Raw genomic sequence first — 12,991 nt, 5'->3', positions numbered from 1 at the left:
CAGTATGTTCCTTTAGACTTTTATATTACACATCCAATGAGAATAAGTTTTGGTTTATTTGATCCTTCAGTGTCCTTGAAAGAGTGGGGTGCTCTCTCTTAGAATATGAAAGATTGATGAGTCCTTCTGACGTGTTTTCCTCTAGGGCTTGACCAGAGCTGGTTGTCTCGGCAGTGTTCGGGTCTGACTTACCAGGTTTGCTGGACACACAGAAATAGAAAAAGAAGGCCCACATGTCCTCAGGCTGCCAAAAGAGTGCAGCCCCAACTTGTCAAGTTCTGGATGAGATTAAGTTCGTTAGGAGTTCGTTGGGAACCTCCTCTTGGGCCCTGGAACCTTAGCCTCCTGCAGATGGCGTCTTGGCCATTAGTGGAAGTGCTCCCTCAAAGCCCCCGTCACATGAAATATTAAAGGAAGCTGCCAAGATCAGCCGTGATGTCTGGTATCCCGCTGCCATGCGGCCCGAGGTGAGCAGAGCTTGGGAGACCACAGAGTACTGAGCAGCTGCTGTATAATGAGCTGAAAGGGCTTAACCCCTGGCAAGACAAGTGGAAGAGTCTTTCTTAAAATGCTCCAAATCCCAGTAGACAATGAGGAAACTTACCTGAGCCCTGAGAAACCAGAGCTTCAGAGAGACGGAGACAAAGGGCCTTGGCAGGTCGTAGATTCTGCCACTGACACCGTTTTTATTTAGTGTTCCTAAAATCCAGATTTCCACAGCCAGGAAATAACAAATTCATGCTTTGTACTCTTGTTTAGCCTTCCATGCCAATGGCTAATTATTTTATTATTAAATATCTCCTGCTTTATTGGGTGTATGAAAGTGTTTCTATTTTCACATAAGGAGCTTGTCTCAGCAAACACTTTCCTAGGAACCTGACTTTCAGCAAAGGAGAAGATTTTACTTTGAATAGCTTCTGTAAAAAAAAAAAAAAAGTTTATGAATGGGCTCCTTTTCATCCCGTTGTTTTTGCCTTTAGTCATATTTTCATTTACCCATAACATTCTCACTTGGACCATGAAAAATCCAGAAACGAATGGATTAGCAATATTCACCAACAGTATGGTTTTCAAATTTTGCTTTTTACTTTTTTTGTACCTCTAGGCATGAGTGAATGGTGTGCAGTTCAGGGAAAGCTTCCAGCTTCTCCAAGCTTCTCTTTCTTGGCTGCTGGGAAGCCAGTAGAAAGTTCTCAATGATGTTGGGTGGTGTGGATTCTTCTCATTGTCACAATTTAGGAGTAGACTCTTGAACACAGAGCAGCTGCGGAGTGACTCAGAGATGACTTGAGGGACATGCATAGCCTATGGATTGCATAGTTCTTTTGTATATAGTTGTCGTTCAATAAATATTGATTGATTGATTGAGTTTCCAGAACACTGTGATGCATTCTAAGCAGCTTCCAGCATTCTTTTTGTGTCTGTAGAGGGAGAGGCATGAGGGGGTGGAGGATGGTACCTAGAATGGTGCCTGGTGGTGGTAGCTGTTGTATTTTAACTGTCATGCAAGGACTCCCTCCGGGTTGGGACTATAGGAACAGAGAAACCATTTTCATATAATTTGCCTTTCACATCCTAATTCTGGGCATGACCTGACTCACTCAGCTGAGACATTTTCCTCCTGTGATGTGAAGGTATGTTGCTAAGCAACTGGATCAGTAATTGGTAAATGCTTATATATGATTTGATTTGAGTTACATACAAAAATATGTAACTGCTTTTTCTGTCTTCATTTTTAGGCAAGTGATTATCATTTGGTTTTATGTTGCCCAAACAAAATAAAATAACTGCTCCTATGTATCAAATTGCATAACAGCATGAAGTGGTAGACCGACCCTGAGTCTAAAGCAGAAAACTCAAATCCTAGATCCCAGGTATGAAGATCACTAGTCCTCTGACTGTGGATAAAATCTGGTAACTTCTGTGCCTTCATTGCTTTTTAAATCTGTAATTTGTGGTACAAACACCTTCTCTGCTTGCCTCATAGGGCTGAGTGTGATGGATGTGACAATGTGTGCAAAATGCTTTAGAAAGAGTAAAACATTCCAAGGTCTAAGCATTTCTAGAACTCCAGATACATAGTCTTGGGACTTTGCATATGTTGGTGTAACTCCAAAGGCTAGATCGATTAAGAAGCCTTGAGTGGGGGCTTCCCTGGTGGCTCAGTGGTTGAGAGTCTGCCTGCCAATGCAGGGGACATGGGTTCGTGCCCCGGTCCGGGAAGATCCCACATGCCGCGGAATGGCTGGGCCCGTGAGCCATGGCCGCTGAGCCTGCGCATCCGGAGTCTGTGCTCCGAACAGGAGAGGCCACAACAGTGAGAGGCCCACGTACCGCAAAAAAAAAAAAGAAGCCTTGAGTGGGTGCACACTTTGCAAAAAGGTACAAAGCTATGGGGCAGGAAATAAGCTGCAGAAGAAAGGAAATACGTGTGGACCTTCAGTGAGTTAATAAGTCAGTGATGGAGGCAACACTAATGGCATCCAGAAGGAAAGACCACACTGCAGAGCAGCACCTCATTAAGTGTTACAACATAAGACATAGACTCTCAAGACCAATTGCTGAGGCCTGAAGTAGTTGATGAGAGCAACTTGTAGAAGCTTTGATGAATGGGTAAATTTTTAAGAGAAGAATAAGGGCAAATTCATAGAGATTATCACTATGGGTTAATGCTGTGCAGTAAGTTGCAAAAATCAATCCGTTTTCAAATTATAATAGTGTCTGGCTGTACTGTTTTAACACAATATTGTTTGAGGTTAACGGTCAGCCATGTTTTGTCTCCTAGCAGTAAACATTTTATTTGAAGTCATGTCATGAATTACCTTCCTACACTAATGAAATGGGTCATTTACATAAAAATCAGAAAAACCCCAAGACCCATATGCTTTTCAGTCTCTGGAGACACGGAAATGACCTCAGTGACAGCCAATTAGAAAATAGAAAGATGAAGGAGGACGCTCTTTATTCCCTGTTTGGAGAGTTTCCAAAATGACTAACATGCTTCATGGCAGTGCCAGAATACTTTTAAATAGGTGTTATTTCAAAGTGAAGCATAACTGGTATTTTTTTCCATATAGATGGATATCTTAATTGTTTCCAGAAGCTTTGCCTCAGACCACTGGCTCTTGTCATATATCCTTCCTATTTATAATGTTTTATTTTCTTCTACCCCTGTGTCACTGACCCCATGGATTTCCTGGGAGCTGCTGTGATCTGTCACGTCATTGCTCATTATCAGACAGTCTTAATCCTCAGAGCATTGAAATATTTTTTCATGGCACATAAGCCATCGGAGCCCGGCCATTGTCACATTAAATTGCAGCCTGGATTGTCTTTTACCTGCTGACAGTGGCGATTTTACCACTCTCATCCCGCTCCTGGGTCAGGACCCTCTCTGGGCAGCAGATGTGGCAGTTCTGAGGGCCTTACCCTGCCCTCCTCTTGAGCAGTTTTTCAGTTGATATCTCACCAATCAATCGCCCGGGTCCCATTTAGTAGAGCTTGCATGACCTCTTAATTTTTATAAACCTTTTACCCACCTATCCAAGCATCTCACAGTCGAACACCCGCCTCAGACAGGATGAAATGCTTTCAGGATGTGGTCAGCAACACATGGTGCATAGAATTTTTTAAAGGATAGAGAATTCTTAAAAAACGACTATACTGCCTGATATTCCTGCCTGGTATTCTCTAAGGAAAGTTCTAATTGTTTTTTTTTTTTTACATCTTCTTAACCCTAGAGATACATATGCTCATTTTTTAAAATTAATTAATTTATTTATTTTTAGCTGTGTTGGGTCTTCATTTCTGTGCGAGGCTTTCTCTAGTTGCAGCGAGTGGGGGCCACTCTTCATCGCGGTGCGCGGGCCTCTCACTGTCGCGGCCTCTCTTGTTGCGGAGCACAGGCTCCAGACGTGCAGGCTCAGTAGTTGTGGCACACGGGCCTAGTTGCTCCGCGGCATGTGGGATCTTCCCGGACCAGGGCTCGAACCCGTGTCCCCTGCATTGGCAGACAGATTCTCAACCACTGCACCACCAGGGAAGCCCCAAAAGTTCTATTCTTCATGAAGCTAATAATTCTTAAAATGTTGTTAGGTCAATATATTAGTAATCCCTAGACACTAAGCATGGTAGACCCCCAACTTAAGTCTCATGGGATGCACTTAGAATGAAGCGCTTTCCGTTTAAACACTCCGTATTTCTGAAAATGCAAGGTCAAATAGTCTATCACACAAATGCAAAAAAAAAAAAAAAGAGAGAGAAAAGTCAGAAAAGCCCCAAAAGTTTCCCCTCTGATCTGTATAACGGAGACCTAAGACTCTCTCCCACCTAAACCAATTAAATTTACTAGATAATTACTTGCCTCTTTCTTTTAAATCCAGGTAGATCTGGCCAATGAGAACAAGGAACTGTCCCATGTGAAGGCCATCTCAATTCTAAACTGATTCCTGAATTCAGATGGCATCACATTGATGTGTCAGGATAATTGTCTCCTGTATGAGATGAGTAAGGCAATGGAGAGAAAGGGTAGAGCCCAGAGCAAAAATCTGAGCTCACTTGGTTTAAATTCTTGCCAAGTTCACATCATTGCTCCTCTCCTCACAAGTCTGATACTGCTTTAGCATGGCGTCACTTCCTTTATAGGAGTTTAGTGAATATTAATTTCATCCTGCTAGAGAGACCACCTTTTTTTCTTGAAATAAGGTTCAGAGAATTAAATGAAGCCCATGGATATTTAAAGATGTGTGCAGGGATGAATAGCTCTAGGAAATATGTGATACTGTCAGTGGTAGGAATGAGACAAGTGAATATTACTTATAATAGCTTTTTAGCTTAATTTTTTGTTGTTTAAAATCTTATAAGACAACCCACTCATCTGTCCCTTTCCTTATGAAGAAAACTTGTGTAAGGCATTAATAACACAAAATACACTTCTAGCCCAAATGTCTTTTCCTTTTCAATTCTTTCATGATTGCTTCTCCTTTATGTCACTGAATAATACAATTATACATGAATGATTTCTGTACTTCAACCTTCTCCTATCTGCGTGTCATTGAAGTACTATATAAAAAGATCAGAAAATGCTGACTTCCAAGAAATTGGAACATATAAAATGGAGATCAAACAGTTGGTTATGATGATGTCAAAATTAAAATAAAATGTTCTTATACACTATATGGCTCTAAAATGTGATTTCTAAATTCTAGAATTCTTCTAATGCATTTATCTTATACACCTGTTTTAAGAAGAAAGTAATTTTTTTATGTATTCTCCAAATAATTTCCTGCATTACTATTTTTCTGCATTGAAGCCAACAGAGGCTTCCCTAAATGAAATAGAGGTTCCAGGAATCATTTCAGAAACTGCATTGGAAGAGATTTTGGAAATCATCTGATGTTCCCAATGCATGCTTTCATCTCCCTGACATTCGCTGTAAAAGGTTTTGTAGCTACTACTTGGACACTTTCAATGACAAAAGCTATTTCATGAAGCAGACCCATCACTAATGGGTTACTCCAATTTTTAGAAAGATGCCCCTTTCACTTATAAACCCCCAAATGCCTTTACATTTCACCTGCCTGTTTTGCTGCCTATTCAGAGATGATCTGGAGCAATATGGGGCACAGAGACCTAGATTCAGTCTCAGCTCCACCACGTATTATATTCCTCCAAAGTACCATCTATTAAGTACTTCCTGTGTATTAAACCCTTTACCTGCACTCTTATTTAATTTTCATAAAATGTCTGTAAGGGTAGAAAATATTTTTGCTCTATCTTACAGTGCAGAAACTGAGGCTTGATAATAATATGTGTAATAATAATATTGATGATGATAGTATTGTTGAATGCCGACTATATGCCAGGTGCTATGCTAGGCCCTTTACACACATTATAATCATTATCAGAATTTAAGTAACTTGCCTATTATCTACCTAGTATCTGAAGCAGCTGGATGTTCAAATTCAGGTCAGATAGTCCAAGGAATCTGGATTTAACTCTTTAAGACTCATTTCTTTGTCTGTTAAATAGGAGTACTATTATTATTTTCCTCACAAAGTTTTCTGAGATTCAAAATGATGGCCTATGAAGCTATCTGGCATTATTGCTTGAAAAATACTTCCTGCTACATGTTATTTATTCATTTTTTTAAAGACAGATTTTTAGAAAAACTCTTCCTTCCCCTTTCTCCAGGTTTATATTCTCCAGGCTAAATGTTCCCAGTTCCTTCAATCTTTATTCACGTCATTAAACACGCAGATACGACAGTCTGCCCTGTTGGAACTTACATTCTAGAGAGGAAACAGACAATAAACAATAAACCTGATAACTAAGTAAATCATCTACTACGTTAGAAGATAGTAAGTGCCATGATGGGGAGGGTGGGTGGGTAAGACATGCAGGGTAACTGAAATTAGGAGATGGTGAGTAGGTGATTACCCCCAAACCTAGTGGCTTAAAGCAGCAGTGATGGTGTATTACCTCTCATGGTTTCTGGAGTTCAGAAGTTCGGACAAGACAGAATGGGGATGTCTTACCTCTGCTCCACGATGCCTTGGGCCTCAGCCAGAAGACTTGAAGGGTGGCACCTGGAATCATCTAAAGGCTCATTTACTCACATGTCTGGTCGTTGACACTGGTTGTTCACTGGAGTCCTCAGTTCTTCTCTACATGGCCTTTTCCATGTGGCCTGGGCCTCCTCATGATGTGGAAGCTGAGTGCCAAGGGTGAGAGAGACAGGTAGAAGCCATATTGCTTTTTATAACCTAACCCTGGAGACCATACAACATCATTCCCACCATATTCTGTTGGTCAAGGCAGTTTCAGAGTTCTGCTTGGGTTCAAAGGGAAGGAAAATAGATTCCATCTCTCAATGGAGAAGTGTCAATTTCATGTCATAGAAGAACATGTGGGAGGGAATACATGTTGGTGCAGCCATCTAACAGTCTGCTATGGTGTGCAGGGTAGGTTCATTGATAAGGTGTCATTTGAATGAAGATTTAAAGGAAGTGAGGGAGGGATATGTATGCCTATCTCTATCTAGGGCAGAGCATTCTAGGCTGAAGCAAGAGCCTGTGCAAAGGCCCTGAGGTGGGAGCGTACCAGGAGTATTTGGAGGCTGTTATGGCTGGAGAAGAGTAACTGAAGAAGAGAATAGTAGGAAAGGTGGGCTGGGAGGTATGAGGGAAGATATACGGAAGGCCTTATAGGCCATTGTAGTTACTCTGGCTTTTACTATGACATGAGAAGCAAAATGGAGGGTCTTGTCTGGTTATGTTTTAAAAGAATCAGTCTGGCAACTGTGTGGAAAATAGATTGGGCCAGTGCAGTGGGAGGTGGCAGGGAAGGTAACAGAAGAAGAGAGACAAGTTAGGAGACTACTGCAGTAATCCAGGCAAGAGAGGTTAGTGGCTCAGACCAAGACAATATCAGTAAAGGTGGTGAGAGGGGTTAGATCATAGATCTATTTCAAAATTACGGCCAACAGATTTCCTGATGGATTGGATGTTTGGTGTGAGAAAAAGAGGAGGCAAAGAGGTCTGGGCCATTGTAAGGATGGAATTGCCATTTTCTGAAATAGGGAAAGCTAAAGGCATACAGCTTTTTAGGAAAAGATCAGGAATTTAGCTTTAGAGATGCAAGTTTAAGATACCTATTGGATATCCGAGTAGAATCGTTTTAGTGTGTTTTTGTTGTTGTTTTGTTTTATTGAGGTATAATTGACATACAACATTATATTAGCATCAGGTGTACATCGAGATTTTATATTTGTATAAATTGCAAAGTGATCACCACAATTGGTCTAGTTAACATCTGTCACCATCGATGTCCTGGCACCTAAAGAAGAAAGTATAAAAAAGTAGAAGGATATCGTCAGTGCTCTGATTGGGCAGGTAAGATGGGGCTGAGGACCATGACATTTAGCAATCGTGGAGGTCATTCATGGCCTTGACAAGAGCTGTTTCAGAGGAGCTAGGGGCCACATGCCTGACTGCAATGAACTTATAGGCAAAGGGAGGAGATGAACTAGAGAATGCAAGTATAGACAACACTTTCCATGAGCTCTGCTGCAAAAATGAGCAAGGAAACAGAGCAGTAGCTGGCTGGGTAAGAAGAATGAAGAGAAGGACTTGTGTTTTCTTTTTCGAGGTGGGAGAAATAATAGCATGTTTATATGCCTTTGGGAATGATGCAGTCATACAGTGAAATTTTGATGTTATAGGAAAGCGAGAGGGAGAGAGAGAGGGGAGTAAAGCACTGGATTGCTGTTCTTGGGAATGTCCTTCATATACTTTAAGTTCAAGGACCCTCACTTTCCTCCTCTGCAGGGTCTATGTGGGGAGAGTAAGTGGGCATGGGTAGTAGAGATAAGAAAAAGGGAAAAAAAAAAGCCAGCAGGCTACTACCTCTTCTGAGCTGCCTTTGAGTGTCACACCTCCTCTCTGTCTCCACATTTGGACTGGGAACCCACAGCAACTTCTTGGTCCTTTTGCCACCATCCGAAAGAATCCTAATGTGAATGGATAAACACCACCTTTTGGTTCCTAGCAGATCATCATCTTCCGCCTTCTTTCTAACTCTCCTTTGCCTATAGGCATCCTGACTTGAAAGCAGTAACCGGTTGCCGAGCAGAGGCGTGAGTGTCAGAAGAATGCGATGCCCACACCCACCTCTGGATGAGTCACTGTTTGTTCAGGGAGAGAATCTCACAGAATAATGAAAACTGCCAAGAGATGCACCAGACCAGTCACTGAACAATTCCACTTCACCTTTAATTTTAGAGGGACAGCATCAGGAAGAGTGACAATGAAAGCATGAGAAAAAATTACTCCTAGTTTTTTCTTTTTGCTGTTTGGGAAAAGAAAGCATTGTGGAAATCTCCTTCTAGTGCCTTCATTTTTCATCATCCTACAGTAGAGTCACCATAGAGGTCCCTAAGTTTGGCACATGGCATTGGGACCGTTCGGGTATCATTCCATCAAAACCTGTCATTCCTCATGCATCTCATCCCTCTGTATTTCACTCTTGTGAAATAGATGTTCAGTTTTACAGCTAAGGAAAATTAAGCTTTGAAGTGGTCATTCTATTTGCTGTATTTGTGCAGTGGCCATTTTGTAGCTCAGGGGATTTGTCAAAAGCACGGCAATTACTGATACAAAATTAAAGTTAACCAGTCCAGAGCTTAAGATTCAGATATTAAGATGGAAGTTGGGGGGAAGGGGGTACAAACAATGCTGATTTAATCTTTTTGGCCTGCTTTGCTTATGGCCTGTTATGCAATTGGTAAGAACACAGGATGGATTGTAAGGTTTTGATGTGTAGAATAAAGTCACGGTAGCCCATTTGTTTTAAGCAGCAGCTAAAATGTTTAATAACCTTTGGTAAGGAAATTGGAATTCTTAGAACATGAGTATAGTGTGAAAAACACCAAGAATGAACCCAGAAGTGAGTATGTTACAGTCTGAAATGCCTTTGCCTGATTTTCCCTTCTTCTCTATGATAAGATTGTCATGTTTTAGGTGTTGCAGAACTCTTGAACGATGGAAGATGTGATGAACAATCAATGTTATTAACGATGCGGCACCTTCCCTCCCACCTTTCTGTTTGCGTCCTCTGCCACCTTTGTGGTTTCTGACTGTATCACCCCTTGCACTTGCCCATGAACTGCATTTTGTAGTGAAAGACCAACCTACGTAAAAACCTGTTTTCCGCATGAGTCACGCCTAGTCTCAGAACCCTACACCTTGGCTGGAGTTTATTCTGATTGGGTGTTATGTTTCTAAAACAGTTTGATTTGCATTTCCCCGTTGCGCTGGGGTGTGCGTTTTTCTTCCACCATCACATCCACAGCATGCCTTGAGTGGTCACCGTGTGGTTCTTCCTCAGACTGGTTTGGATTTTACAAGGTGGTAGAGTTTCTAAAAAACTCATAAGGTCTCTCACACTGGAGTTTATATCAGAAGTTATGGAATGATTAACCTAATAGGTGCTGTGTATCCCCAAAGATGGCCAGCTTTATTCATGCTTAAGCTGAGTGTTCGTGGATAACCAACAATTCTTTGTAGATCGCAGCTGCAGGACCGTGCAATGCTGTGGTGTCGCTCTGCCGTGTCAGTGATTGGGCAGCTCCCTGGGTTCACTCGGTTGCAGTCAGGGGCTACCACCAGGCACTCGGAGGAAGAAGAGAGAACCGTTTAGCCGCAATCAGAACTAGGGGCTTCTTTGAGAGAAAGAACAGAAAGTGACCCTAGCATATCTGATTGTGAATATATACTTTTTGTGAATTGTGAATATACTTTTTCCTTTATTGTCTTTTTCTGGATTTTTCCCTGCAGAGCTGCCCAGAAGTTAAACCTATCTTCTAAAAAGAAGAAACATCGGCCTTCCACTTCTTCTCTTGCCGAGCCACCTCTCTTTGCCACCAGCTTCAGCGGGATTCTGCAGACTTCCCCGCCCCCGGCCCCGCCCTGTCTGCTGAGGGCCGTCAACAAGGTGAAGGACACCCCAGGCCTGGGCAAGGTAGGCACCTGTGCCGTGTGCCACGCTGGCTCTGTGTGTGGGGTTCTGCATCAAAGGCAAAGGCGAGAATGAGGGCTTGGTTTGTTTGCTAAAACAAGAAGGTGACAGGGAGAGAAGGAGAAGAAATGAAAGTCATTTGGAAGTACTGTAAAGTTTTCTTTGGTTACATATACTAGTAGTAAATTAAGACATTCCAATTATTGGAGATGTGGTTTGATTTTGGCAGAAAGAAAACAGCCTTGTATTGTTTGACAGAACTGTACCCAATTAAAGAAAAGACCCCATAACACAAAAGACAAAGGCAGAGGCAGGAGAGACCAAGAGATGCGGTATAGGAATAAGACATGAAGATGCTTCGTCACTTCCCTGGCACAATTTCATTGTTCCTCCCCTTCAGAGAAATCACAAGTTCTACTTCTGAACCAAGCCACTGGTGGGATTTCTGGGGTGGATTTTCTGTGTGCCATTCTAGCCAAGAAATGCAATTTTGAATTGTTAGAACAACTACTTAGAAAGAGATGGGGAACATTATGATGAGATGTAGAACACCATCACGAGACCTGGCTCAGCTATGTTTGGGGTAACTTCGTTTTTAGATGTCATCTCTTTTTTTTTTTTTTTTTTTTTTGCGGTACGTGGGCCTCTCACTGTTGTGGCCTCTCCCGTTGCGGAGCACAGGCTCCGGACGCGCAGGCTCAGCGGCCATGGCTCACGGGCCCAGCTGCTCCGCGGCACATGGGATCTTCCCGGATCGGGGCACAGACCCGCGTCCCCTGCATCGGCAGGCAGACTCTCAACCACTGCGCCACCAGGGAAGCCCTAGATGTCATCTCTTAACTGTCTCTTCTGAGATAAACGTCTGGGTGAAGTAACTTATGGTTTACTCGTCAATGGGTAAATAAGCTGTGACTTATAAAAACATTTAGTTGAAGAAAGCAGTGGCTGTTTTCTTTCTTTTACTTTCATCAGAAGGAGGATGGTACACACCACCTTGCCAGTTTCCCACCACCGACTTAACAGGACTCATTTCGGGAGGTTGCAAGTCTTGCTGAAGGGAGTGGCTACTCAACTATGTGGACGAAGATTTTACTTATTTAGGTCACTGATTCCCTTTCCCCTTGACCCTCAACATGATTCTTCCCGGGTTCACGGTCTTCAGTGGCCTCAGCCTCACCAGTGGTCCTTCTGGAGTTTACCCCACACCCTCTGCCCTTCTTCCTTGGTGCTTTTCTCCTTTTTCTTGATGATTTCTCCTGCCTCCTCCCATACCCTCCCACCCCCCTATTTCATCACCCACTGGGAAAGTCCTAACTTGCTAAGTTACTCCTTCCAACAGAGTCTACATTTTAAGATTATGTTGAATAGAGCAATGTTTATTCTAACGGAAAGCATCCAGTCCTGGAATGTTCCATGGCATTGGGCGGGGCTTTCCCAGGCCCAGAGGTAAAGTAGGAGACCAGGCAGCCTGCGAGGGCTGCTCTAGCATCACTGGCCAGGGAGGCAGATGGAGGAAACCACACGAGCAGGCCTCATGCAGGTGGGAGTGGCATCCCCGCGGGGACACACACACACTGCGGTCATAGTGGATGGCTGAGAGGCTGCCTTCTAAGGAGGGTGGGTACAAGTAACTTCAGGGCTTTCAAAACTGTAGAAAACCATTGAATTGTGGTAAGGTACACATAACAGAAAATTTACCTTCTGAGCCATTTTTAAGTGTGCGTGGACTTTGGTTTTGCTAAGAGGAGTTTGGAACTTTGGTGCCGGAGCTAAACCGCCCTGGACACAGTGACATCGAATGTCTCCACTGCAGTCTCCTTCTCCTCTCCTGCTCTGAGTGACACCCTACTTCTCTTCTGAGTACATGTGAACCAATATTTAAATGCTGTCGCTCTAAAGAGGTACCAGACTATTAGCCAACCTGGAGTACTCATACACCCCACTACGGCCCTGTCCGGGACACCTCGAAATGAACCACATAAGAAACTATGTTCCTGCATCTGTAACAGTGGCCCAGTCTCTGGTTCCTAAAAGGGTTGATGCAGATACATCTTCAGGTGGGCCTGGTCCCCAAGCCTAGGGCCTTTTTTCCCTTCCTTCCCCCATCCCTACCCCCTCCCTGGAATTCTGAGACAAAGGGATCAGGGCACCAGGCAAGGACTGAACCAGCAGGAAGACTGTTTCCAGCCAGGGTGACCTGGGACTTGCACGAAAATAATCTGGAAGGCACTGGTCTAATCTTGGTTTCATGATGTACTGTATGTAGTGGCCAGTTAGAAGTATAATTATAAGTAAAATAAGCAGCATAAGACCAGGTATAACTACAATTAATATTATAATTAATTAATTAAAATTATTAATTATAATTAATAATTATAATTAATTATAATTATATAATTATAATATTATAATCATTCACAGACTAAAGCTTGCAAATCACACACTTATTTTTTTAATGTAAAATACTATCCCTTTC

General features: G+C 42.6%; 1 protein-coding gene across 1 annotated transcript in view; it reads left to right on the top strand.

The window, feature by feature from the left end:
• KIF26B (kinesin family member 26B) overlaps positions 1–12,991 on the top strand; it is a gene marked incomplete at both ends in the record, with an annotated part of 499,315 nt that overhangs the window by 331,968 nt on the left and 154,356 nt on the right. Inside the window, one exon of the mRNA XM_079697984.1 lies at positions 10,335–10,518. Within this exon, the coding sequence (XP_079554110.1) occupies positions 10,335–10,518 (184 nt within the window). The remainder of the gene's footprint in view (positions 1–10,334; positions 10,519–12,991) is intronic.

Source organism: Hyperoodon ampullatus, assembly GCF_949752795.1.
Source record: "Hyperoodon ampullatus genome assembly, chromosome: 2".
NCBI lineage: Eukaryota > Metazoa > Chordata > Mammalia > Artiodactyla > Ziphiidae > Hyperoodon > Hyperoodon ampullatus.
Note: the sequence above shows the minus strand (reverse complement) of the source record. Positions and strands in the feature narration are given on the sequence as shown.